The 24,115-nt window shown below is 42.7% G+C and overlaps 3 protein-coding genes and 2 non-coding genes across 5 annotated transcripts; 2 read left to right on the top strand and 3 right to left on the bottom strand.

The window, feature by feature from the left end:
* The first annotated feature begins 7,512 nt into the window (after positions 1-7,512).
* On the top strand, positions 7,513-10,846 carry LOC146692584 (ribonucleoside-diphosphate reductase subunit M2-like). Its single transcript, XM_085432719.1, has 10 exons — positions 7,513-8,116; positions 8,233-8,301; positions 8,668-8,814; positions 8,885-9,001; positions 9,085-9,218; positions 9,312-9,406; positions 9,496-9,629; positions 9,718-9,822; positions 9,925-10,038; positions 10,425-10,846. The coding sequence occupies exons 1-10, from the start codon at positions 8,027-8,029 to the stop codon at positions 10,575-10,577; spliced, it is 1,158 nt and encodes a 385-aa protein (XP_085288845.1). The 5' UTR covers positions 7,513-8,026; the 3' UTR covers positions 10,578-10,846.
* LOC146692585 (small nucleolar RNA SNORD94) lies at positions 10,214-10,349 on the top strand. Its single transcript, XR_014915428.1, has one exon. It is a non-coding gene; the product is annotated as a small nucleolar RNA SNORD94 (small nucleolar RNA).
* Positions 10,847-11,086: 240 nt separating the features above from the next.
* Positions 11,087-17,523, bottom strand: LOC146692583 (galectin-8-like). Its single transcript, XM_085432723.1, has 9 exons — positions 17,277-17,523; positions 13,847-13,935; positions 13,526-13,733; positions 13,288-13,410; positions 13,139-13,204; positions 12,658-12,684; positions 12,187-12,275; positions 11,477-11,642; positions 11,087-11,390 (listed from the first exon to the last, which is right to left on the bottom strand). Exons 1-9 carry the CDS (start codon positions 17,313-17,315, stop codon positions 11,241-11,243), a joined length of 957 nt encoding a protein of 318 aa, XP_085288849.1. The 5' UTR covers positions 17,316-17,523; the 3' UTR covers positions 11,087-11,240.
* A 1,161-nt stretch (positions 17,524-18,684) lies between these two features.
* On the bottom strand, positions 18,685-22,340 carry LOC146692581 (ribonucleoside-diphosphate reductase subunit M2). The gene is made up of 10 exons (XM_085432720.1): positions 21,331-22,340; positions 21,146-21,214; positions 20,633-20,779; positions 20,446-20,562; positions 20,229-20,362; positions 20,041-20,135; positions 19,818-19,951; positions 19,625-19,729; positions 19,409-19,522; positions 18,685-19,022 (listed from the first exon to the last, which is right to left on the bottom strand). The coding sequence occupies exons 1-10, from the start codon at positions 21,418-21,420 to the stop codon at positions 18,870-18,872; spliced, it is 1,158 nt and encodes a 385-aa protein (XP_085288846.1). The 5' UTR covers positions 21,421-22,340; the 3' UTR covers positions 18,685-18,869.
* On the bottom strand, positions 19,098-19,233 carry LOC146692582 (small nucleolar RNA SNORD94). The gene has a single exon (XR_014915427.1). It is a non-coding gene; the product is annotated as a small nucleolar RNA SNORD94 (small nucleolar RNA).
* Positions 22,341-24,115: the final 1,775 nt, after the last annotated feature.

Genomic DNA, 24,115 nt, shown 5'->3' with positions numbered 1-24,115 from the left:
GAGCACGCTCTCCAGTGAGGAGTTGTAGAAGGCCAGCAGCAAATTCTGGTCCAGGTTATTCTTCCTCAGGACATGGAGGAAGTGCGGCCGCTCCTGGGCCCTCTTTACTAGGGCAATGGTGTTGTGGGTCCAGTTGAGATCAGCAAATATGTGGATGCCCAGAAACCTGAAGGTGGAGACAGATTCCACTCATTTTCCATTGAGAGGGGAGTGAACCTGTCTGTGCCTCCTGAAATCAATGACGAGTTCTTTTGTTTTAAGGACATTAAGCTTCAGGTTATTTTCTGAGCACAAGTTCTCTACCTCCCCATTCTCATCTCCATCAGAGGTAAGCCCAACCACATTGGTGTGATTGGCATACTTGATGATGGTGTTGGTTGGGTGGGTAGGTGCACAGAAGGGGGCTGATCCTGTGGGGATCCGGTGCTGAGTGACAGTGGTGTTGAGAGGTTGGGCCCAAGTTGGACTGATTGAGGTTGGTTTGTGAGTCTTCAGTCTGACTGAGTCATTCATAAAGTATTCTGTTCCAGCTTCTGGAGGACAACATCATCACTTTTGTAAAGAATGAGCGGAAGAAGATTCAGAAGGTTCTGAGTCCAGATTATCCAAAATGCTCAAAGAGACAGAGGAAGGATGAGGAGGTGCTGAAGATTAAGGATGAGGAGCAGAGGAGGTGCACAGAGTCATTCATGACAATCACATTGTACTTCTTGAGGAGAATGAAGCAGGAGGAGCTGGGCGATCAACTGCAGAGCAGTAAGCAGATTTCTATAAAGATTACTGTTTTTGCTCTTTAGGGGAAAGAAATTGTCATGTAAACTTTATAAAGCATTAACTGATATTCTGATTTTTTTTTTTATTCAGAACATGTTGCTGCAGTTTGTCAGTGAAGCTGCTGTCTCTGGGACTTAAGAGTCCTCACTGTAAACTGGAAATTCTCAGGTTAGATCACACTGTTGGATTTGAGATCTGTTTGCCAAATAGACATTACATTTACTTTAGTAAGTAAATTGGGGGGTTTTAGTGCTTCGTAAGAACACAAAACAGACAAAGTGCTTTACAGTAGTATCAATAAAACCAAAGCAATGCCCCCAAAACAATAGGGAAACACATACATCAAATAAAATGAACACAAAGCTATTCCACGTTTTTGAAACTAAAGTTTGAAAATTTGGCCAATCGACCTTATTTTTTAGATGGGTAAATGCAGGAACTAGGGTGTAAGCTCGGAGCCATTCAGTAAGTGGGTGCCTCAACCCATATGGCCATAAAAGTAAGAATCCATATTTTAAATTGAAATCTAAACCTAACAGGTAGCCAGTGCAAAAGCTTTAAAAGCGGGGTAATGTGTGATTAATAAAACAGAGTGAATTGTAAACCTTTGATCAGCATTTAGGGCAGATTGAAAAAGGCATTTAATAGATGCTTCAATCAAACCAGAAAACACTTCATAACAATAATCCAAATGTGAAGAGATAAAAGCATCAGGAATCTTCTATTCAGTTTATAAGCCCCATTTATATGTTTCCCTTGGGACATATTTTTGAAAGGTATAATTTTTTTGTTATCACTGCTTTGCCGATGAGATTCAACACTATATTCCAGTCAAAGAAAATGACAAAGGGTCATTTTAACCACTGCTTAAGTGATCTAAAAACTTTATATGTCTAAATGAGAATAAGACTGTGGTGGTTGTTTTTGGTTGCCCCAAACAGCTCAACAACTCTGCTTGCACTCTTGGCACTTTAGCTTTTCACACTCAATATTTGTAAATGTAATTAAGTAGGGTCATCTGCTTAAATGTATCTATCAGTATTAGGCTAATGAATGTGTGTGTGTGTGTGTGTGTGTGTTTCAGTCGCTTTGTTTTTATCTTTTTAATGGTAAACTTGCTTAAATCAGTACCCTGTGACACTATCACCACTCATTTCTTTCCCATTACCTATGTTGGGTAAAAAAATCTAGTCATTTTATTTGAACTTTTTTTCTTGGAGTATTTATATTTCTTTATTTAATTAGTAAATTATTGGAAGCTAAGGGATTTATTGTGATAAGGGCAAAGAGTTAAAAAACGCACAAACTCAGAAGTTCTAACAAAATATTTTAACACATTGTTTTTTCTCTTGTCCACTATTTTACTTTTCAGGTTGAGGAGCTGCAATCTTTCAGAGATAAGCTGTGAAGTGCTTTCTTTAGCGCTCAGCTCCCAGTTCTCTAGTAAGAACACCTCGCAGGATTCAGGAGTGAAGCAACAGTCTACAGGACTCAAGAGTTCATACTGTACACTGGAAACTCTCAGGTCAGATCAACATATACATTTGTTTATTCCTTCAGAAATTTAAAAAATAAGAATTGTAGCTACCAAATACAGGTTAATTTATGTGTTATGTTTTACTTCTATCTACGTTACTTAAACTGTCAAATTTCTTAACTGCTTAACTAAACAAACTTTGGGAAGGGAATTTTTTAACCATCACCGAAACAAGATTAAATATTGCAGAATATACTTCTTCCTGTACCATGATTACGTGTTAAAACCAGTGTTGTCTTATTTTTTTTCTTATTAATTCTTCCAGACGAGAAATTGTAGACTCTCACAGAGAAGCTGTGAAGCTCTGTCCTCAGCTCTCAGCTCCTTGTCCAAGTCTTAGAGAGTTGGACTTGAGTCACAACGAACTGTGCGGTTCAAGGGTGAAGCACCTGAGGAGTCCCAAGTGTACAATTGTCAGGTCAGATCAAGAGATATTTTTGATTCTTTGAGAAAATAACCAATGAGAAAAGATGTTGTAAACATTATACCTTTTAAACATAATTTTCACTGTTAGTATTGCTAAGTGTTCTCTAACAAGACTGAAGCATTTTCATCTGTGAAAACACAGAATTTCATAATCTAATAAAATTTTTGGCAGATTTGCTTTGATCTCATATTTTCACAATACTTTAAAAGTAACTATCAGTCTGTTCTGGCACATTGTGATGAAGCAATCAGATTATAGTATACAACATCACTGAAAATGCTCACTATCATGCATTTTTTGCAAAAGCTGCAGTAAAAAACTATGGAAACTGTTTTACTGGTAAATGATACATAAATAAATAGGGCAGCACGGTGGCACAGTGGTTAGCACAGCAAGAAGGTCCTGAGTTCAATTCCACCATAAGGCCTGGGGTTCTCCCCGTGTTTGCGTGGGTTCCCTCCGGGTACTCCAGGTGTCCGTCCAAAGACATGCAGTTTGTGGGGATAGGTTAACTGAATATGCTAAATTGCCCATAGGTGTGAATGTGAGTCAAACAATTTGTGGTAACTTGCTATTTTTAATTGAACAACAACAAAAATAACATTATGTTTTATCATCGTTTAACACTGAGATTTCTACTACAACACTTAATAAACCACTGTACATAAGTATCATATCTGTAATGCAATTATTTAGCATTATTTAATAAAACTTAATTATTTAATTTCCTTCTAGAACCACCTAGGCTGTTCTAAAATATCTGTTCATTACATTATTTTTGTGACCATAGACGGTCACGTAAGGGTTTCTCAACAAACACATTCAGTTATGATCAAATATGTTCACAGTTCGATTAAAATTGATCCAACTGATTACCATTATTGTATGGAATGCCAGGACTGCCATAATGAATTAATTAAATACACCATTAAATAATTAATTAAATGTGGCAATAATTAATTAAAATTGGAATTAATTAATTAAATAAATAGTTATGATATATGTAATTAATTAATTATTGACACATTTAATTAATTATTTATGTATTTCACGTTTTAATTAATTATTGACACATTTAATTAATTAATTATTGACATATTTAATTAGTTATTTATGTATTTCACATTTTAATTAATTATTGACACATTTAATTAATTATTGACACATTTAATTAATTATTTAATGATATATTTATTTATTTCATTTTGGCAGTCTTGGCGCCTGGCTCTCATCATGAAATAATTTTATCTGTCAGCCTCACCCATCAAACTCAGGGGGCGGGGTTAACGCTGATCGAGTCAAAACCATTGCTTTGGCCTGGTGGCCATTGTTTCTAGCACACAACAACCGGCATGTGGAAGCTAACAGAACTGAGCTTTGAAAAACCCTGTTTGTGTGATACCAAATACCGTTTTAATATTTTTTTAGCCGAGAATGTAGTGGTTTAATCTTCATGTGTCTGGTCGGTTTGTCAAGATACAGCCTCTTTGCAAAAGTGTTTCGATGATTTCGGAGATGTCGTCCCAGTCTCACGGCAAAGCGTGGGATAGACCCGCTCGCCTCGCAAGCAATCCCACCGACAAAGCGCAGGCCCCGGTACACAGCTGTAGTAACCCCCGCTGACTTCTTTTACTGAGGTTATATTTATCGGTGTTTTATTTCCTGATGTTCTTATGTGTCCTACGTGTTTCAGTCGCCAATTCTGAATTATAACTAACATTAAAAACATGTTTAAGGAGGAGAGAGAGCAAATAAATCTGTTTAACATCTGATCTTTGGGTTTTTGTTCAGTAATCAGCGTGACCTGTGTATAAACGCATAAAAGAGATAACGTTGGTGTTTCTGTCATGTAGTAACTGCTGGCTTTAACTGTACAAAGATTGTTCGACACTATGAAACACATACAGACTTCATGATGTTCGGCTAATATTTTTATTGTGAATATTAATCATGCTGACCTCGCTCTGTACACCACGCAGCGAGGTCAGCATATCCACGATATCCTCAGCTCCATGAGTTAACACAAAGTTTCCCAGCTGACTATCTAACTGCCAACTATTCCAGAGACGTGAAAATATACAGCATAAAGAAAAGTGTAAGAGACTCAGCAGCAGATTAGAATAACAGTTATACATTTAATAAATCACCAAATGAATCCAAGAAACGAGCAAACCTGTTCCGACAATTTGAATTTGTATTCCCTCAGCTGCAGACTCGCTGCTGTTTAAATGTTTGAAAAGGAAGATTAGATATAAACAAACGTCAAACATAGACTCAGTCTGCCTTCACATTTGATATGAGGCCAGCACGTATAGTGGCCTCAGCAGGCTATTACTGAAATACACGTGCTATATCTTAAACTATGATATAAACAGGGAGGTCCTATTAACATGTTTAGTTTTAAAGGACACCTTCCTGCCTTTAGTCTCATTCATGAGCAGTATTCGTTTTCTTCTAACATCCAGAAGTCTGCACAATGTGTTTCATAGTTTGTAACAAGCCTTTGACAGGTAAACATAACATGACCGAAAAAGCAAAAAAAAAAAGAGAGAGAGAGAGAGAGTGTTGACATAAGAAGAGAAAATGCTCTCAATTATGGAGACAGGCAAATGGTTCATTTATGTTTGATGTGTGTTTATTCCTCCCTAAATATCGTCGGTGAAGTTCGCCATGCACGTCAGATTTTCCTGCGCATTTTTATACCTCTGCCAACAGAGAGAGAAAAAAATCACATTCTAACAGACAGCTGGTGCTTAGAATACAGTTGAATAACTATTAAAAAACAGATGATATTTAGATGATAGTTCAGTCTAACACATGTGCCAGTGAACCATTAAACGTCTGTGAAACTATGCAGTTATGAAACGTAACTTTAACCTCAGCCAAACCGATTTGCTCAGTTGTAAATAAAACAGCGAAGTAAACGTGACCCGACAGACAGAACCTGAGTGAATGAAGTCCAGCGTTTAACCACTGAGAGCTAAAACTCAGCTGAGGTTTGAAAGCTGTGTGCTGGTGATTGGACATCAGCCGCTGATAAAGCTGGCTCGCCTATAAAGTGCTCTGTAAGGAAACAAGCTCCAGCAGCTCTGCGCTCGGGGAAAATACTATATTTACTTATCTTGTGCAGTTAAACTGTGACTATCACCAGGTAACTAGGCGTGTTTCTTGAATTAGCAGCAGGTGTTAAACAGCTGACAGATGAGGAGGAGGATGCATGCAGGTAAACTGAGGGTCTGCTGAGCTGATTGCTGGTTTCGTGAGAAAAATGTCAGCTCGTTCTTTATGTTACAGAAGCACAGAGACACAAGACCAGGCGGAAAGAGACGATCGTTCGGTGAAAATGAGAATCTGCGAATGCAACATGTGGAACACGGAGAGTGGAATATGTAAACAAACCGGTTAATGTACCCCCTCGGTGCACTCTGCATGCTAACTGTTAGCAGAGCTAGTGAAATCTCTGAAAACATCTGAGCACTTTTGCAAGCATGTTCTATGTTGACAACCTGACCAGACATACGGCGCGACATTCGCGGCTAAAACACTGTTAAAAGTGTAGCTGGTGACAGAAAAACGGGGTATTTTAAAACTACACCACCACCATTGCTGCCTGTGATTTGATCTGCATTCTGGGATAACTGGCTGCCCCAAGTCTACACAAGCAATCGATTATCTAGGATCGACCTGTTTTGACTTACTTTGCACGGCAACCAATCAAATGTTAGAGAAGCTGCATGGGCAGTGTTAACCCCGCCCCCTGAGTTTGATGGGTGAGGCTGACAGATAAAATTATTTCATGACGAGAGCCAGGCGCCAAGACTGCCAAAATGAAATAAATAAATATATCATTAAATAATTAATTAAATGTGTCAATAATTAATTAAAATGTGAAATACATAAATAATTAATTAAATGTGTCAATAATTAATTAATTAAATGTGTCAATAATTAATTAAAATGTGAAATACATAAATAATTAATTAAATGTGTCAATAATTAATTAATTACATGTGTCATAACTATTTATTTAATTAATTAATTCCAATTTTAATTAATTATTGCCACATTTAATTAATTATTTAATGGTGTATTTAATTAATTCATTATGGCAGTCCTGGCGTTCCATATTATTGCTCAGTAGCAGACAGTAACTGCAAAACTGAGTCATTGTCCATCCCGGACACCAGGGGCCGAAACTGAGCGACCCTTTCTCCTGCAGCCAATTAGATAACCCGGAAGCAGTAACAGGAAGGTCTCCAGCTGGATATGGGTTTGATGAGGTCTGATTTTTGAGGAAAGTGAAGCTCAAAGTTTGTCTTCAGAGGCTAAAAGCTGCTCAGATCAAAGATACAGAACATAAATCAGCCTTTAAATCAATTTATTTCTGCTCGAGTGACTCAAAGAAACCGACTAATTCCTGCAGATTCGTTTTTCGTTTACATATTGCATATGTTTACAGATTTTTGTTGATGCCAGTCTCTGATATGCAAACACACAGGACGCCTGTAAATGGAGAGTTATTGTAATGTCGGGCGTGTTACGTGTATTTGGCGCTAAATCTCCATGGTGACAGCTCATTTAGATGAGAGGGAAGCAGAAAAGGCGCCGTTGACTGAGCTTTAATGTGAGTTTAAACGACAGCCCTGATGACAGACACTTTAAAGCAGAAATCAGTTATTCAATGTCCATATGAGGATCCACATGATTTGGAACAATCCGCTGAACTCAACTGCACGAACACAGATGTAAATCTTGACTCTTTCGGCGTTAATGTCTCATTACAGAAGCCTTTTTCTTTTCTTTGAGAGACATTGTAACGTGTTTTTAGAATCACAGTTTAAAATGCTTAATATGAAAAAATGCGAGGAGCCCTGAAAGGTTTCGTAAGCGCTCGTTTTAATCACTTTGTAAAAGCGGTTACCTACAGTTTTGTAACCCGCTAACAGAGTTTGAATTTCCCGCAATCGTTTAGGGGTTACGTGAGCACTTCTCTCGACCTGACTGGCTGCGTCTTCTTCTTCTTCTTCTATATAGGGTTTACTGGCAGTTGGCAAACAGCAAAATGATGCATTACCGCCACCAACTACCCGACTTGGTCCCTCCCGACGGTTTAAAGGGACTCCTCGTATTGGCCAGCAGTTCTGGCGCCAAGATTCCAATAAAAGGGCGAGCTGAAGCAGAAGCCTTTCACTGTCTCCGTCTGTCCGCTGCTGCTATCTTTGCTTTCGGCAACTTTTAGCTTCTTAGGTTTTTTCTTTTCTTCGTCCTTTCGAACCCGCGAATTCACAATGCTGACCGCGCGCTCCCCGCTCTCCGTGAAGAACGAGCAGACCCTCAGCGGGCAGCTGGACAAAATGTCTCTGGACAAAGAGAACACGGTGAGGCTGCTTCAGGTTCCCGCTCACAGAGGCCGCCGATTCTCTAGCGTCACCGATCAATCACAGGTATTGATAAAGAGTCGCTGTGTGTGCTGACGGTCTGTGTCTCCTTTCAGCCTCCGGGCCCGAACAGCAGCCGCATCCTGGCGTCCCAAACCGCGCGGAGGATCTTCGACGCTGCTGCGGTAAGTGAGAGAAAAGCCGCAGGAAGCTTCGCACTTTTAGCGGATTCCTCATATCAGCGGACCGAGTCGATGCTGAGCTCACTGACGGCAGCTTCGTGTGTGTTACTGTGCAGATGTGGCGCCTAAACTGTGGCCGTGGCGCCAACAGTGAGCGGCAGGGCTGAGGTCGGTTCAGGGTTCTAGTTTATTAGGAAGAGCTGCTGTGGTGTTCAGGTTTTATGCCGTTTCTGTTATTTTGTCCACCACCTTCAGATCAGTGAACGATACAGGCAGCAAATCTGCACAAACTTTAACTTTTCACTGTTTTTGCTCCAGAATCGATGAATAAGCTAATCAATAATCCTGAGCAATGATCTTTGTCTTCAGCCCAAAGTGAAAAAGAGCAGCAGCTCGCAGGAGGAGGAGCCTCTGCTGAAGGACAACCCTCGCCGCTTCGTCATCTTCCCCATCGAGTACCACGATATCTGGCAGATGTACAAGAAGGCAGAGGCGTCCTTCTGGACGGCAGAGGAGGTAGGTAGAGCTGTAATGGGGCGGGGCTTGATGCTGGACGCCGTGATGCTGACGTGCTCTTTCTGTGCAGGTGGATCTGTCCAAGGACCTGCAGCACTGGGATGCCATGAAGGACGAAGAGCGCTACTTCATCTCCCACGTGTTGGCCTTCTTTGCCGCCAGCGACGGCATCGTCAATGAGAACCTGGTGAGCCGCTGCGCCTGCTCTTACAGATGGTTTTGAGGTCACGGACCGCTGTAACACTCTTGTTGTCGCTCTTTGACCAACAGGTGGAGCGCTTCATGCAGGAAGTGCAGGTAACGGAGGCCCGGTGTTTCTACGGTTTCCAGATCGCCATGGAGAACATCCACTCAGAGATGTACAGCCTGCTGATCGACACGTACATCAAGGACCCCAAAGAGAGGTACGCAGGAGGCGGGGCCAAATACTGTTCTGTAGTGGCTTAACTGGCCTGTACTGATCTAACTGGTGAGTCACGATGTGTTCCCGTCCTCAGAGAGTACCTGTTTAATGCCATCGAGACGCTGCCGTGCGTGAAGAAGAAGGCTGACTGGGCGCTCAACTGGATCGGCAACAAGAACGCCACCTACGGTAAATAAGCTGCTGCCCATTAGGCCACCTGACGCAATGGTTCCACCTCAAGCAGCTTCATTGATTATTGTCTGTTTATTGATCTGCAGGAGAGCGCGTGGTGGCCTTTGCCGCTGTGGAGGGGATCTTCTTCTCGGGTTCGTTCGCCGCCATCTTCTGGCTGAAGAAGAGAGGCCTGATGCCCGGCCTGACCTTCTCCAACGAGCTCATCAGCAGAGACGAGGTGAGGCGCCCTGTTGGTGTCAGATTGCAGGTATTGATCCAGTGATGATGTCACTCTTAACGTGTGTTTGTGTGCCTGCCGCGTTTAGGGTCTGCACTGTGACTTTGCCTGTCTGATGTTCAAACACCTGGTGAACAAACCGCCCAAGGAAACTGTCATCAGCATCATCAAGAACGCCGTGGAGATCGAGCAGGTGAGTCCCAGCTGCAGGTGAAGCTGCTCTGCTGGGCCCACTGGTTCATGGTGGATTTACTGGTTCAGGATGGCTTTAATGGGTTTATTGGTTTGTGTGCAGGAGTTCCTGACTGACGCTCTGCCCGTCAAGCTCATCGGGATGAACTGCGACATGATGAAACGGTACATCGAGTTCGTGGCCGACAGACTGTTGCTGGAGCTCGGCTTCTCCAAGGTAACGCCCCACACAGGTCATGTAATCATGTGACTGACTTAAAGGCAGAAAAACAGCATCACAACACTCATCTCAGTGACAAGCTAAACTTAAAATAAAACATGATCAGTTCTCCACACAGACACATTTCAGGAACTCTTTGACCTCAGAGAGCAACATGATGAAAGTGATGGTGTGAGTGATGATGAAGTGCGCAGGGGTACGGACCTCAGCCAGTGATGGGGGCTGAGTGCTGCTGCAGAGTCTGATCAGAGGACGAGTGGTTCTCTGACGGGCAGCGGCAGTGCGACACAGACGCCTATCTGAACTCGCCCATGGGTGGGGGCGGGTGACCTCAGGGTGGGGGCAGTGGGTGGAGCTGACTGACATGGTGTTTCTGTGTGCAGATCTACCGGGTGGAGAACCCTTTTGACTTCATGGAGAACATCTCCCTGGAGGGAAAGACCAACTTCTTTGAGAAGCGGGTGGGCGAGTACCAGAGGATGGGCGTGATGGCGACGCCCACGGACAACACCTTCCGGTTGGACGCTGACTTCTGATGGTGGAGCGTCCCTGCCGTCACACTACCTCCGTCCCGGTGCATGCTGGAACAGACTCTTGGACTTTTAGGGTCAAATGATGAACTGAATCTTTATTTACAGACTTGAGTCTGTGAGCCGCAGCATTAGACCTGATCAAATCTAACGCTGTGGCTCAGCGCTTTGTAAATATGTCAGGGTTTTAAATGTGTACAGTTTACATTTGGGTTTTTTTTTTTAGTGTATTTTTAATACTGAGCTTTAATAAATGACTCCGTGAACAGGAACCAGCTCTGGTCTTTTTCTTCTGACATTAAGTTGAACTGAAAAGTTTAAAACATTTTTAAAATCTGGTTCCTCAGGTTTCATCTGATTTGACTGCGTAAACTTAAAGTCATGTTCATAGAGAAAACTAATCTGAACTCAACATCTGACCCAGCGTCACGGCTGGGCGATGATCTGGTCCCTGTTGTGGCGCCAGCACCACTATCATCAGCAGCTGCTTTTGGAACAAAACAGCTGGACAGATGTGAGGAATGACAGACTTTTATTTTGAAGACACTGGACAAGACATGGGTTTTTAGTAAAAGAGGAAATGAAGTTAGAATCTGTTAAATGATTGGTTACGGAGGAGGCGTCAGTGGTTTTTTTTATGGCTTCGTGTTCATGATGGTTAGCAGGCGCTCAGAGGACTCTGACGACAAGCAGTGTCACATCTCCTTTCACCTCCACCTGGTTGATGGCGCTCAGTTCCTTCATACGGTGTTTGTAATCGAGCTGGTGCTGCCCATTCATGGCAACTCTGAAGTGCTGCGCGTCGCAGCGGATGATCATCTGTGGGGAGATGACAGCAGGTTTTAAAAATTAAACAAAAAAACCCATCACAACATGTGGATGTTAAGGCAGGGGTCAAAGGTCACCTCAAAGTACTGCCCCGCAGTAAAGGGAAAGGAAGCGAGCGCCATCTCCTCATGACCCCAGCAGTCGGACAGAAAGGAGTTCCTGACAAAGACACGCTTCTTCAAGCGAGGGTTCAGGTGGAGAGCGATGTCGGACCCGGTCGCTGGACGCAAGTTCACGCAGAAACTGTAACAGGAAGTGATGTCATTAATGAGCCATGAAAGGCTAAACCGAAACTCTGAACTGCTTCATGTTTACTTTCTCTGCAGGTTCATGCAAGGTGGTCTGTGATGATCAAGTGACGGTCACATAACTCAATTTAAATTTATATTTAAATAAAACCTGTAAACTCTGAAAATGTTTCAGTGACTTTAATCCAAACATTGCACTTCAGTTTAAGCTAATCAGTTTCTACTGGCGCCAGACTTCAGGTTTACTACATAGAAGTTATTCATCACAGTCAGGTTTTCATTGTGTTAGTTGGCTCAACAATACCTAAACCCCACAAACATAATGTCTCTGAGCAGCTTGTGGAGTCAGCTTGTAAATCAGAGCCTGTATTCACAAAGCTGTGATTAATTTATTATGAATTTAAGAATATAAAACTTATGTTGTTATTAACAAGAACAAAATTTTTACTAAAGTTAATTTAAGTTCTGATCGATGCCTCACTGATTGTCGCTTTGATCAGTTTCTGTACTGGGCTCCCACAGCTGTTTATTATCCTTACCTCTCTGCGTTCTGATTGGTCTCTCCTTTGATGATGATGCTGCGTCCGACTGTCAGCCCATTAACCAGCTGACCTCTGAACGGGATACTCTGTAGGAAACAGAGAGTCAGACACACTAAAACATTTCCCTTTTTTTGGCTTTATAGTTTTAAATATAAATTTAGATCTGTGTTAAAAGTTAGAAGATCATTTGGTATCAAATAAGATCAGTGATCTCACTGATTAATGTAAGATCAATGGGTGAAATATGATAAATCATTTTCTTTACCAAAATATGATTTCAGGCCAACCATGTGGGCTGATATAATATGACTGATATAAAAAACAGATTTTAATTGATCATATTTATGTTAAGTAAAATAAGCTAAAAGTTGCTTTAAAAATAATTCATTCAAATTTCTTTGTATTAAACTGTTGTTATTGTAAGAAATAAATGCATCATCAATCAATGATTTGATCAGGAAAACTCACCAAATCACCTGATGAGGAGAACACTGGCTGAAACGCATGGAAAAAAAAATCTGATTAAAATCTGATCGACTGATGCATAACTCTAGCCAATCAGACCACATCCGACGCTGATCAAAAAACAGACGCAGTTTCTCCAGAAAGGTCCACATTTCCGCTGCCCTGTGATGACTCGTGTCCTGTGCTATGAAGATACCCACGTTATCTTTCTGTTACGATCCACTTAAGCTAACAGTGAGGGTCAGAGTTCACACCAAGCTGGTTATCAACTGGGTAAGTAACTCAGGATTTGACCTGTGCAGTCACATGAAAGGGGCGGGGCTTTCATATTTGGAAGCATTTCGCAGATCACGTGACTTTTCTTCCACAGAAAACAATCCTTATGAGTGCCAGCCATCCAGAGATGCTATCAGACAGTGATTTCAAATCTTTAGCTAACATAAAACTATACTAGTGAAATGCAACACAGATATTGAAAGGACACCTGATCAATTATTGCTGATTCGTCTGTGTCCTTATTGGGCGGACTGCCAGCGGGAGAGGTGGGGCTCTGAAACAAACAAACAAACAAACAAACAGGTTAACCCTCTGATGGTAAAGCTGCAGGTTGCCACGGGTTACAGAGACACTCACTGAGCTCGGGGAAAGGATGCCCACAGCCTGAACTTTGACTTTTCCTGAGATGCTGATGGTGTCAACACGCTCCAGCTCCACTCTGTGTTTGTACTCCAGCAGGTGGGCGCCATTCACAGCCACCTGAACACGCACGGAAAACAACACATCGCTGGACACCAGTTTGACTTGCATTGAACAGTTAAACTCTGCCGTGCTGACTCTTCTCTGACACCTGATTGGTCGGCTCGTCTCTCACCTTGAACTGGTCTTGGAGGATGAGGATGATGAGCTCGAAGTCGACCTCGAGCCTGAAGGGCATCTCGTAGTGGATCTGTTCGCGGCCCCAGCACTCTTTCGTCAGCGTGTTGCACACGATGGACGACTTTTTGATCCTCGGGTTGAAATGGAACGCTACGTCGGCCCGCGGCTTCACGCTGCTGCCACAGGTGAAGTCCACCTGGAACCTGTGAGACAGCGAACAGAGAGAGAAGATCCCGCTTTAAGAATCTGCACCCCGACTCTGACGTTTTTTTTTTTTTTTAAATATCCGATTGATGATGAAGATCGGCATCCTCACCTGTCAGCACCAGACGGCACAGAGCCCTTGATCAGAACCATCTCACCTGGCAAGAACCCACCCAGGATCGTCCCAGCAAAGGGAATCGACTGTGGACAGAACACCACAAACATGAGGAGGGTCAGATGACCACAGAGAACACCTAGAAACACCTGAGAGGAGGGACTAGATCGGTGTGAATGAACCAGAGCTCAAAGCTCCGTCAGCAGCTGATCAGATTAGAATCTGAAATTAGAATGTAACAGGAGAATCACAGAAATTCTCCTGCTTTCACTTAGAGACGCTCAGAGAAAACCTCCACCTGTTTAAATATATGAAATTTGTAGATACGTGTAGAGGTTTTTCCAAAAGTTTGATTTGGCACAGATTTTATGCCGAATGTCCTCCCTGACACAACCCTCCTGTTTACCTGGGCTCTGACCCGGGGATGGGTGTGTCTCCCCTCCTGGGCTTGAATGTGTTACCCTGTATGCAGCACAGATCCACGTCTGTGGATTTGAAATAAAGTGAAATAAACGTGTCTAAACAGATTCAAGAAACGTGAAGAAGTGAAGTGAAGAAGCTTTTCCATGAGACGAGGTGAAACGTCTTCAAGAAACTTAAAGATGTCCAGTCGCGTTTCTTTCCAAGCTCCTTAGACTACCATGACCTGGATCACTGCGAACCTTCACAGACAGCTTTGATTTGATTATAAAAAGATAACTAAAATAAAAGCAGAGCAGTAAATAATCTGCTCTCAGGTCTTTGGACTGTCTGTCTGTATCAGGCCGTCAGTTCCGCTTTCAAGTCCAAAGTATTCTCATTAAGCTTGTTCCGCACTTGTAGTCAAACGATTCTGACTCCAGGTAAAGACACCTGCTAGCTCACTTGAGTCACCACAGTAAGACTGTGTGACGAGTCATGTGCAAAGGTGGCAAAAGTGCTCGCTCATCTTGGCTAACTAGATGCTGAAGTACAGCAAGCGCAGTTTACGGACACCTGCAGTGGTTCTGGTCTTCATGTGACATCCTCAGGGGACTAATAAACGAATAGGACTGCCTGTCATGTGTTTCTGTTCAGGCTCAGATAAGTTTGATGTTTGAGGCTCACAGTGATAAAATAATAACTCCCCCAAAGACGTCAAACCTGAAGTCCGTTCTGAAAATGTGAGGAGCAGAAGGTTCAGGTGTTTGTTTCAAATGTAGGGAGTGAAAATAAAAAGAAGTCAGAAAAAAAAAAAAACAACTCAAGTACCAACAAAGTATTTGCACTTTACGTCCCACCTCTGGTCATGTGATCATTATTATTAAACTTCAAACAGTACTCCACCTGCAGGAGAATATATAAGTTTATAGGTGGATCTGAATTGGGTGACCTGTCCACCCAAAGACGACTGTAATTGTAAACTGGTGCTAAAGAAAGAAAGTTGAATTGAATTACAGTCCTCAAGTTACTTTACTTTTGCCCACAGCTCTGCTAACATCCCAACAAAGAATCTCTGTTGTTTCTCACATGTTTGAGCTGAATTCAAACCTTTTTCTTTTTGACTGTTAATAATCATATCAGCAGTTTTATGAAGGGCAGCTTTCAGCAGCTGAGTCACTGATTTAAAGCTGGTTTTGTTCTCTCAGCAGGTCGAGACTTCCTGCAGGTTTTATTTGTCTAGATCTGAAGGCCTGTTTTTACCTCCTCTTGTTCACTGTGAACATTTTCTTCCTGCTTTCATTAGTAGATTTTATCCTGGCAGGTGACTGAATTTTTTGCACGAATCACATGTTTTATTCATATTGGAGTTTTTTGCTTTTAGTTTGAATCATTTAAAAAAAAACTTCTCCATTCTCAATCTTCATGCACAAATATCTCCTCTACATTTCAGAAGAAGTTATAAAAAATGTAACAGAAAGACAGAGCAGATTTCTCCTATACTGACTTCCCTTCATTGGCACTCTGTTAAATACAGAATTCAAAATCCTGCTCCTCACATACAAGGTCTTAAACAATAAGGCCCCAACTTATCGTAATGACCTTATAGTACAATATGTACCATATATCACACTGTTCCTAGAGTATTTAAAAGTTGAATGAGAGGCAGAGCCTTCAGTTTTCAGATCCCTCTTCTTCTAAACCAGTTTTCAGTTTGAATTCAGGAAACAGACACCATTTCTACTTTTAAGTTCAGGCTTCAAACTTTCCTTTTTGCTAGTTACGGCTGGATCAGGTGACCCTGAATCCTCCCCTAGTTGTGCTGCAATAGGTGGAGGCTGCTGGGGGATTCCCACGATACACTGGGCATTTGTTCTTTGCTCACTATGTGTTAATAGACCTCTCTGCATTTAATTATTAGTTATTATTAATATCTGGCTCTCTTCCACAGCATGTCTTTGTCCTGTCTTCCCCCACAGAGCAGATAGCCGCCCCTCCCTGATCCTGATTCTGCTGGAGGTTTCTTCCTGTTAAAAGGGAGTTTTTCCTTCCCACTGTTGCCAAAGTCCTTGCTCATAGGGGGTCATATGATTGTTGGGTTTTTCTCTTTATGTATTATTGTAGGGTCTGCCTTACAATACAAAGTGCGAATGCCGTTGTAATTTGGCACTGTATAGACAAAATTGAATTGAAATTAATTGAACTCACTCCTTAAACTAGACGAAAACCCACTAAAATTTTTGCATATTTTAAATTTTCTATATATCCAACCCACCAGATCAGATCAAATCAAACTGTGCCGACCTGTTCTTTAATTCGGTCTAAAATAAAACACGAACAGGGTGACATGCGACTCTAAAAATGATGCTGGGCGGAGGCACTAATCTTTAACACAGTTTGTCCAAAAAGGTTGACGAAACAAAGTTTTCAGTGGATGACACTAAAGCCGGAATCCCAGGGGTCAGTTATTATATTTACACGATGTCACACGTGATGTAGAAGAACGATTCATGATAAATAATCAGTGTCAAACGAGCCAAAACACCGTCGCCAAACTGAATACAATTTTGAAGATATTTTACAAATTGTCTCAGATGTGTTCACATCTAAACTCAAACATACTTAAAATCACACTTTAAATACATGGTCTCTAATTCAACCTGAAAAAACAAAACAAAAACACGCTTAACCCACACAGCATCTCATGTGACCGAAACTCATGTCAAGCCAGCCTCTCTGAACGTGTGTTCCGCAGTGCGGCAGTACCAAAGGTTTCCTATAAATAAAGTTTTTAGCGGATGATATTGAATCCGAACTCTTTCCGTTGTTTGTCAGTGTATTTAAAACACTTCGAATATTTTTTAAAAGAATGTTTAACATAAGATAGTCATTGTTTAAGGCTGTTAGGTGAGCTAAAATGCTAACTGGTCCCTTCACAGAAGCATCGTCGATCAACAATCGATTTATCCTTGAAAATGAGAATGAAAACTGATGATAGAGATCAATTCGAAACCATAGGATATCTTACCGGGTTGTGGAACACCTGCCTCGGGTTGGAAATCGACATTTTTGCGCAGAATAGCGTCTCCGCAGCTCTTTCTGACTACTTCGTTTGTTTACTTCCGTTTATGACGTCACGCGGATCACGTGTTCAAAGATAAGACCAAAGACTACAGACCCGAAGATAAAATCAGAGCACGCAGTAATGTCAACTGAATTCTCGTAGAAATATAGTTAAACCCACTTTAAACTAAAAAGCGTGTTTTTGGTCTAAACTGTTGTTATGTAAAACACGTTGTGGTCCTTGGTGATGACGTCACTGTCCTCTCCTTAGAGACTGCGGAGGTGGAAAAATCAGTCTCGTGGTTCCAATAAATGATTGATGGGAGACTGCGAGGTTTCCGATTGACCTCTGAGAAAAAAACACAAACAAAAAAAAAAAAAAATGAGGAAATCATCTCAGTGAACATTATTGTCAAAATGTGGTTTGCTGAGTGATTAACACTGAAAAACTTCTGGAAAATGTTTTTATTTATTTTGGAATAAAATGTATAACTGCTCAATTATCTCCAAACCTGCTGTCAGCCACCAGGACAAACAAGACATGAATATTATCATGTCTGAGTCACATGTTTATAACGTATGAACACTGAAGCACCAGCCTTTGAATTTTATCCAGAACAGAGACAGGTTATATCCTTCCTTACATCCTCCTGTGAGTGACAAATTAAAGGAAAATCCTTAACCTTTGACCCTCCACATCACATGTTGCTGGCGGCCTTGACATCAACTTGATGCAGCCTGTTAGTTTAACAGATACAACACTGGACCTCAAAGTGTACACTGAGTACAAACTACATATCCCATGAGTACATCCAATTCTGTCTCACAAAGAGATGCCATCCCACCACTGGACTGCAGGGTTTTTGTTAAACTAGAAACACCAGTGCTGTCTTCATTATGAAAATAAAATATTCTCAAAAATGATCAATATCTGAAATATTTAAATGTGCAGATTACCGCTGTTGTTTTAGGACAAACTGCCACGGCTGTTGTTCCCTCTACAACTCATTGTGTAGAGAAGTCAGTGCATTGTCTTCATTTCAAGAGGCTGCAACCATGATGGGTAAAAACTTTGGGGACACTTGGGGAAATTTTTGTAGATTCTCGGAAAACTTGTTTAAGACTAAACAACCCCAAAAGTCTATTTATACACGGCTGTGGTTGCTCAGCCTCAGAGTCTTAATTCAGATCAGATGAGTTGTACAGAAATGAAGATAATCTCCATTTCTGTACAACACATCTGCAACTGTGACAGCAGCAGCACATCATTGGCTAGGCTGTCCAGTGCAAGTCGCTCACTTCCAGCCTTGTCCGGCCTGAAATGATGGGACTACGGTGATTTAGAAAGATGTTACAGATGTGAAACTGAAGAGTCTGCTTTTTACAAACAGTTGCTTTATTACAAAAATGTACATATTTAAAACTATAATAAGACTTAATAAAAACTCTACAAAGTCTATGTACAAAAAGAAAGAAAAAACAAACAAACAAACGTTTGAACCCGACTGCAGTCCTGCCTGCAATCCAACTGGCTGAAGTCCAAAGAGCAGCCGCCGCCTCAGAAGTCAGCGTCCAACCGGAAGGTGTTGTCCGTGGGCGTCGCCATCACGCCCATCCTCTGGTACTCGCCCACCCGCTTCTCAAAGAAGTTGGTCTTTCCCTCCAGGGAGATGTTCTCCATGAAGTCAAAAGGGTTCTCCACCCGGTAGATCTGCACACAGAAACACCATGTCAGTCAGCTCCACCCACTGCCCCCACCCTGAGGTCACCCGCCCCCACCCATGGGCGAGTTCAGATAGGCGTCTGTGTCGCACTGCCGCTGCCCATCAGAGAACCACTCGTCCTCTGATCAGACTCTGCAGCAGCACTCAGCCCCCATCACTGGCTGAGGTCCGTACCCCTGCGCACTTCATCATCACTCACACCATCACTTTCATCATGTTGCTCTCTGAGGTCAAAGAGTTCCTGAAATGTGTCTGTGTGGAGAACTGATCATGTTTTATTTTAAGTTTAGCTTGTCACTGAGATGAGTGTTGTGATGCTGTTTTTCTGCCTTTAAGTCAGTCACATGATCACATGACCTGTGTGGGGCGTTACCTTGGAGAAGCCGAGCTCCAGCAACAGTCTGTCGGCCACGAACTCGATGTACCGTTTCATCATGTCGCAGTTCATCCCGATGAGCTTGACGGGCAGAGCGTCAGTCAGGAACTCCTGCACACAAACCAATAAACCCATTAAAGCCATCCTGAACCAGTAAATCCACCATGAACCAGTGGGCCCAGCAGAGCAGCTTCACCTGCAGCTGGGACTCACCTGCTCGATCTCCACGGCGTTCTTGATGATGCTGATGACAGTTTCCTTGGGCGGTTTGTTCACCAGGTGTTTGAACATCAGACAGGCAAAGTCACAGTGCAGACCCTAAACGCGGCAGGCACACAAACACACGTTAAGAGTGACATCATCACTGGATCAATACCTGCAATCTGACACCAACAGGGCGCCTCACCTCGTCTCTGCTGATGAGCTCGTTGGAGAAGGTCAGGCCGGGCATCAGGCCCCTCTTCTTCAGCCAGAAGATGGCGGCGAACGAACCCGAGAAGAAGATCCCCTCCACAGCGGCAAAGGCCACCACGCGCTCTCCTGCAGATCAATAAACAGACAATAATCAATGAAGCTGCTTGAGGTGGAACCATTGCGTCAGGTGGCCTAATGGGCAGCAGCTTATTTACCGTAGGTGGCGTTCTTGTTGCCGATCCAGTTGAGCGCCCAGTCAGCCTTCTTCTTCACGCACGGCAGCGTCTCGATGGCATTAAACAGGTACTCTCTGAGGGCGGGAACACATCGTGACTCACCAGTTAGATCAGTACAGGCCAGTTAAGCCACTACAGAACAGTATTTGGCCCCGCCTCCTGCGTACCTCTCTTTGGGGTCCTTGATGTACGTGTCGATCAGCAGGCTGTACATCTCTGAGTGGATGTTCTCCATGGCGATCTGGAAACCGTAGAAACACCGGGCCTCCGTTACCTGCACTTCCTGCATGAAGCGCTCCACCTGTTGGTCAAAGAGCGACAACAAGAGTGTTACAGCGGTCCGTGACCTCAAAACCATCTGTAAGAGCAGGCGCAGCGGCTCACCAGGTTCTCATTGACGATGCCGTCGCTGGCGGCAAAGAAGGCCAACACGTGGGAGATGAAGTAGCGCTCTTCGTCCTTCATGGCATCCCAGTGCTGCAGGTCCTTGGACAGATCCACCTGCACAGAAAGGGCACGTCAGCATCACGGCGTCCAGCATCAAGCCCCGCCCCATTACAGCTCTACCTACCTCCTCTGCCGTCCAGAAGGACGCCTCTGCCTTCTTGTACATCTGCCAGATATCGTGGTACTCGATGGGGAAGATGACGAAGCGGCGAGGGTTGTCCTTCAGCAGAGGCTCCTCCTCCTGCGAGCTGCTGCTCTTTTTCACTTTGGGCTGAAGACAAAGATCATTGCTCAGGATTATTGATTAGCTTATTCATCGATTCTGGAGCAAAAACAGTGAAAAGTTAAAGTTTGTGCAGATTTGCTGCCTGTATCGTTCACTGATCTGAAGGTGGTGGACAAAATAACAGAAACGGCATAAAACCTGAACACCACAGCAGCTCTTCCTAATAAACTAGAACCCTGAACCGACCTCAGCCCTGCCGCTCACTGTTGGCGCCACGGCCACAGTTTAGGCGCCACATCTGCACAGTAACACACACGAAGCTGCCGTCAGTGAGCTCAGCATCGACTCGGTCCGCTGATATGAGGAATCCGCTAAAAGTGCGAAGCTTCCTGCGGCTTTTCTCTCACTTACCGCAGCAGCGTCGAAGATCCTCCGCGCGGTTTTGGACGCCAGGATGCGGCTGCTGTTCGGGCCCGGAGGCTGAAAGGAGACACAGACCGTCAGCACACACAGCGACTCTTTATCGATACCTGTAATTGTTCGGTGACGTTAAAGAATCGGCGGCCTCTGTGAGCGGGAACCTGAAGCAGCCTCACCGTGTTCTCTTTGTCCAGAGACATTTTGTCCAGCTGCCCGCTGAGGGTCTGCTCGTTCTTCACGGAGAGCGGGGAGCGCGCGGTCAGCATTGTGACTTTTCGGGTTCAAACGGACACAAAGAAAAAACACTAAGAAGCTAAAAGGAGCAGAAAGCTAAAGCTTAGTAGCTGCAGATAGACGGAGACAGTAGAGGGCTTCCGCTGCTCGCCCTTTTATTGGAATCTTGGCGCTAGAACTGCTGGCCAATGGGCACGCAGCTAAATGAGCCCCTTTAAACAGTCGGGAGGGACCGAGCCAATCAGGTCGCGAGAAGTGCTCTCGTGACCCCTAAACGATTGCGGGAAATTCAAACTCTTCGTTTGTGCGGGTTACAAAACCTTTCGTAACTGCTGTTTACAAAATGATTAAAACGAGTGCTTACGAAACCTTTCAGACTTTGATAAAAAAAATATTGCATTGGTTCATATTAAACATTTTATACTGTGATTCAAAAACACTTTAGAATGTTTCTCAAAGAAAAAACGCTTCTGTAATAATGAGACTTTAGCGCCTAAAGAATCAAGAATTACATCTATTTTCGTGCAGGTTAAGTTCAGCGGGTTGTTCTAAATCATGTGGCTGGATCCACACATATTAACGGATACTAACCGATTTCTGCTTTAAAGGGTCTACCATCAACTCGCCGTTATTTAACCTGAATCAGTCTTTATTTCTGCTGCCGCCATTTCTGATTTCCTCTCATCTAAATGAGCTGTCATATCAGAGAACAAACACTTGCATCAACAAAAAATGTAAAAGTGCAAAGAGGATTCTGGAGAAATGTCGGTCACTTGAGCAGAAAAAATGGATTTAAAAGGATATTTATTGAGTCTTTCTGGCTCCCATCACCTGAATGTGTTGTAACTGCGGTCTGAGTAGCTGTCAGCCTCTGGAGACAAACTTTGAATTTCATTTTCCTCATGAATCCGATCTTATTAAACCTACATCTCCTTCCAGCTTGAGAGCTTCGTGTTACTGCTTCCGGGTTACATCTGACGAGATCGGGTCGCTCAGTTTCGCCCCCTGTTGTGCGGGATGGACTTAGTGACTCAGTTTTCCAGTTGTTGTCGGCAACAGTCATGATCCTTTTGATGCATTTTGTAATCAAACTGTAAACATATTTGACTATAACTAAATCTGTCTGGATGAGAAACCCTTATCTGACCCTTTATCTCCAAATAACAAAAATATCTTCAGTAATAATAAACAACTATGAATCAATGAATCAATGAAAGCTTTAATAAAAGACTTAAGTCCATGATTACACAAAGCACAACTTATAAAACCAAAATGAAAATATAAAAATATATTTAAACATTAAACCATATTACAAATATAATGAACACAGGCCCAATGCTACAAACAGTACAATTAAAAGAAATCAGTTTACACATAAAGTCTTAAACCAGCTTCCTCAGACTGGATAAATGATGGGAATAACTCACAGTAGGATTTGTGAGTGCTGAAATCATAGCGTTAGCCGGAGCATCCAAATACTCTACAAAAGTGAACATTAACTTCTTCAAAAGTACTTTAAAAGTACAAACACCCTAACCTAACATAAACATCTGACTGGCACTCCCTCCTCTAGGTAGATGGTAGGTAGGATTCTCATTGCATCATTGTAAGTGAAATGCAACTTCTGCATGCTATGAATGCTGAATGACCAACAAAACATTTTTTCTCTTTCATTTATGTCACACAATGCTGTATGAAACATTTCTCGCGGGCACTTCTCGTACTTATAGTACGCACCGTACGTAGTACGCGTAGTGCACGTACTTCAAGCATGCAGATCCTGAATTGGGACACAGCCATAGTCTAGTAAAGTACCAGGAAGGGGTGGGGCTTCCTGAAAACTCCAGATACTTTATATTTAAAAAAGTTTTCTTTACTCTGCTAATGCATTTCTAAGTAATGTATAGTGGTTGTTTTTCATGTGGATGACTGTCTTCTGGCTGGATTTATAAATGGGTAGGCTATTAATAGAAATATTATGATTGTGCTGTTTTGTTTTTAAGACTCTAATGACTCATTTCATCACACTGATATTCGGACATTCCTTCTTGTTAAGCATGAAGGTGCTCCGTTTACACTTCACTCTGTCCGAGCATAAATGTATTTTTTATTGTTAATTGATTTGTGTTCATTTTATATTCAGTGTTTCACATGATGGTAAATGGCCTGCATTTGTATAGCGCTTTTCTAGTCCCTAAGGACCCCAAAGCGCTTCACACTACATTCAGTCATCCACCCATTCACACACTGGTGAAGGCAAGCTACATTGTAGCCACAGCCGCCCTGGGGCGCACTGACAGAGGCGAGTAATTGAATAATGATAATTGATAAATGTAATTGAATAATACTTTTATGCTGGTCAGATTTCATAACTCATTCATTTGAGCAATAGTCATATGCAAATTAGTTATATTATATCTCCAACAACGATGAGGCGGGCTACATGGATGAAGTGAAGAATCTGGCATCGTGGTGCCAGGACAACCACCTCCAGCTGAACGTCGGCAAGACCAAGGAGCTGATGGTGGACTTCAGAAGGGGTCAGCAGGGACTACAAGCCCATTATCATTAATGGAGCTCCAGTGGAGAGAGTGCAGTCCTTCAAGTATCTCAGTGTCCACATCTCCTCAGACCTGACATGGTCTGCCCACATTCAGGTCCAGACCAAGAAGGCTAGGCAGCACCTGTACCACCTACAACAACTGAGGAAGTTCAGGGTCTCTCCAG

The sequence above is a fragment of the Copadichromis virginalis genome, linkage group LG15 (genome assembly GCF_057382275.1).
Source record: "Copadichromis virginalis isolate Kocher_CV1m ecotype Utaka linkage group LG15, C_Virginalis_male_GT1.1, whole genome shotgun sequence".
Lineage (NCBI taxonomy): Eukaryota > Metazoa > Chordata > Actinopteri > Cichliformes > Cichlidae > Copadichromis > Copadichromis virginalis.
The sequence above is the reverse complement of the archived record's forward strand: the minus strand, read 5'-3'. Positions and strand labels throughout refer to the sequence as shown.